The 1,931-nt window shown below is 29.0% G+C and overlaps 1 protein-coding gene across 1 annotated transcript; it reads right to left on the bottom strand.

Annotated features, from left to right (window-relative positions):
* Positions 1-114: 114 nt before the first annotated feature.
* Positions 115-1,522, bottom strand: LOC111686625 (coiled-coil domain-containing protein 97). Its single transcript, XM_046956095.1, has 2 exons — positions 1,457-1,522; positions 115-1,387 (listed from the first exon to the last, which is right to left on the bottom strand). Exon 2 carries the CDS (start codon positions 1,380-1,382, stop codon positions 201-203), a length of 1,182 nt encoding a protein of 393 aa, XP_046812051.1. The 5' UTR covers positions 1,383-1,387; positions 1,457-1,522; the 3' UTR covers positions 115-200.
* Positions 1,523-1,931: the final 409 nt, after the last annotated feature.

The raw sequence follows: 1,931 nt of genomic DNA, 5'->3' as shown, positions 1-1,931 counted from the left end.
TATCTATCTATCTATCTATCTATCTATTTATCTATCTATCTATCTATCTATCTCCAAATTGGGAAGGAATAATAAAAACCTGATACAATGTACAAAAAATTATTAAAATTTTCATTAGATAAATAAACAATATATTTATTTAATAGTTAATTCTTAACATTTCTTATATACAATTTATAAATATTAATTAAAATTAAAAGTTAAATATTCTTTTGTAGACTATGGTGTTTATTCAAATGAGACATATAAACATCTAATTCATCTTCGGATTCTTCATCTTGTTCCATTTTGTTAGGATTACATCCATCAACGTTTCGCTCATTACCATCATCAGCATCTTCCTCATCATCACTTTCGTCGAAATACTTATCTTCTTTATCTTGATTTATTAAAGTTAAATCATCAAACTGGGTATTATCATCGATATTGGTATAGTCGAATTCCTCATCTTGTCCCGTTAGAAATTGTTCATGCATTTGACTTATAAATTCTTGTCTTAAAAGTTCTCTCTCATCGGCGGTTATTAAGTCCTTCAATGGTGGTGGTGTAGTATTTAACTTCTTTTTAACAGATGACTTTTTTAATTGTATTTTACTCGAAGAACATGCAATTTGTTCATTATCAAAATTACCCCACTGTTGGCGGCAATTTAGAGGAATTTCATCTTCTTCTTTTTCTAAATTATCTAAAATACCCTTTTCAACATGTTGTTCCTCTTTTCTTGAGGATGATTGGATAGTTTCTTCTTGTACATGTTTTTCTGCTTTCTTCATTACCTCATTCAATTGTTCCTGCTCCAGGTTATGCATGAGTATGCCAGAAAATGTGGTATTTCTAACATCATATGAGTCACGCTGTTGCTTTTCTTTGCTACTTAAATATTGCCCCACCAGCTCTTGATACAGTTCCGGCTGTCGTTTCATCATTTCTTGTTCACTAAAATATTCACCTTCTTTTATAAGCTTTTGTAAAGCTGCGTAACGTCTATTTTTAACATCTCTTTGACGTGTTTTTAATTTTTCCTGATATTCTTTTACCATTAAATGCATTTCTTCGTCACTGTCGGCTATGGAGAGTCTAGCAAAATCTTGTAAATGTTTTTCTTCTAAATACTGACCAAAACGTATAAGAAACGTTTGTGGATTTCTTTGATAAACATCTAAAGCTACTTTTAACTTGTCTATTTGTTGCAATTCGGGTTCATCTCGTTGTTGGGACTTAAACATGATTTTCGTATTTAAGCTTAAGAATTCCATTATATTCATAATCTCTTGTGGTAACGAAGAAGCTGTGGATGATTCTGTATTCTGGCATGCATTGTCTGTAGGAGTATTTTGTGGTTTTGTTTCATTTTCCGCTGTTTCTTCTAATGTGGTTGTCATTGTAACTGTTTAAAGGTTTTATTTGTTAATTTTGTAAATTCTTAATTATTTTTTAATATTTTGTTATTTTCTACCTTTTGTTTAATTTTAATGTTATTGTGTGGACAAAAGTTGGCAGTCCGCTCGCTATTTGTTTGTTGGTTTGTTTTGATTTTCAACTTTAGTGCTGCCATATGTAAACAAATGTAGCGAATATGGTATCACCGTTTAGTGATACCATTTGTAAAATGAAAAATAACTGGTGGACTTATTTTCAAATTTGTTATTTTTAGGTATTATCAAAGAAACTAAAAATAAGCTCTAAAAATAAGTTTGTAATAAATTTCTTAACATTTAACTCAAAAGGAAATTATGTTCATAAATAAATCTTAAATATATGTATCCTTCTATCTTTATATCTATCTGTCTATCTATAAATTTGTCTATCTATATATCTATCTGTCTGTCTATCTATCTATTTATTTATCTATCTATCTATCTATCTATCTATCTATCTATCTATCTATCTATCTATCTATCTATCTATCTATCTATCTATCTATCTATCTA

Source organism: Lucilia cuprina, unplaced genomic scaffold, assembly GCF_022045245.1.
Source record: "Lucilia cuprina isolate Lc7/37 unplaced genomic scaffold, ASM2204524v1 Scaffold_6842, whole genome shotgun sequence".
Classification (NCBI taxonomy): domain Eukaryota; kingdom Metazoa; phylum Arthropoda; class Insecta; order Diptera; family Calliphoridae; genus Lucilia; species Lucilia cuprina.
Note: the sequence above shows the minus strand (reverse complement) of the source record. Positions and strands in the feature narration are given on the sequence as shown.

Coding starts and splice junctions, on each gene's coding strand:
- LOC111686625 (XM_046956095.1), bottom strand. CDS start 1,382: ATGACAACCACATTAGAAGAAACAGCGGAAAATGAAACAAAACCACAA.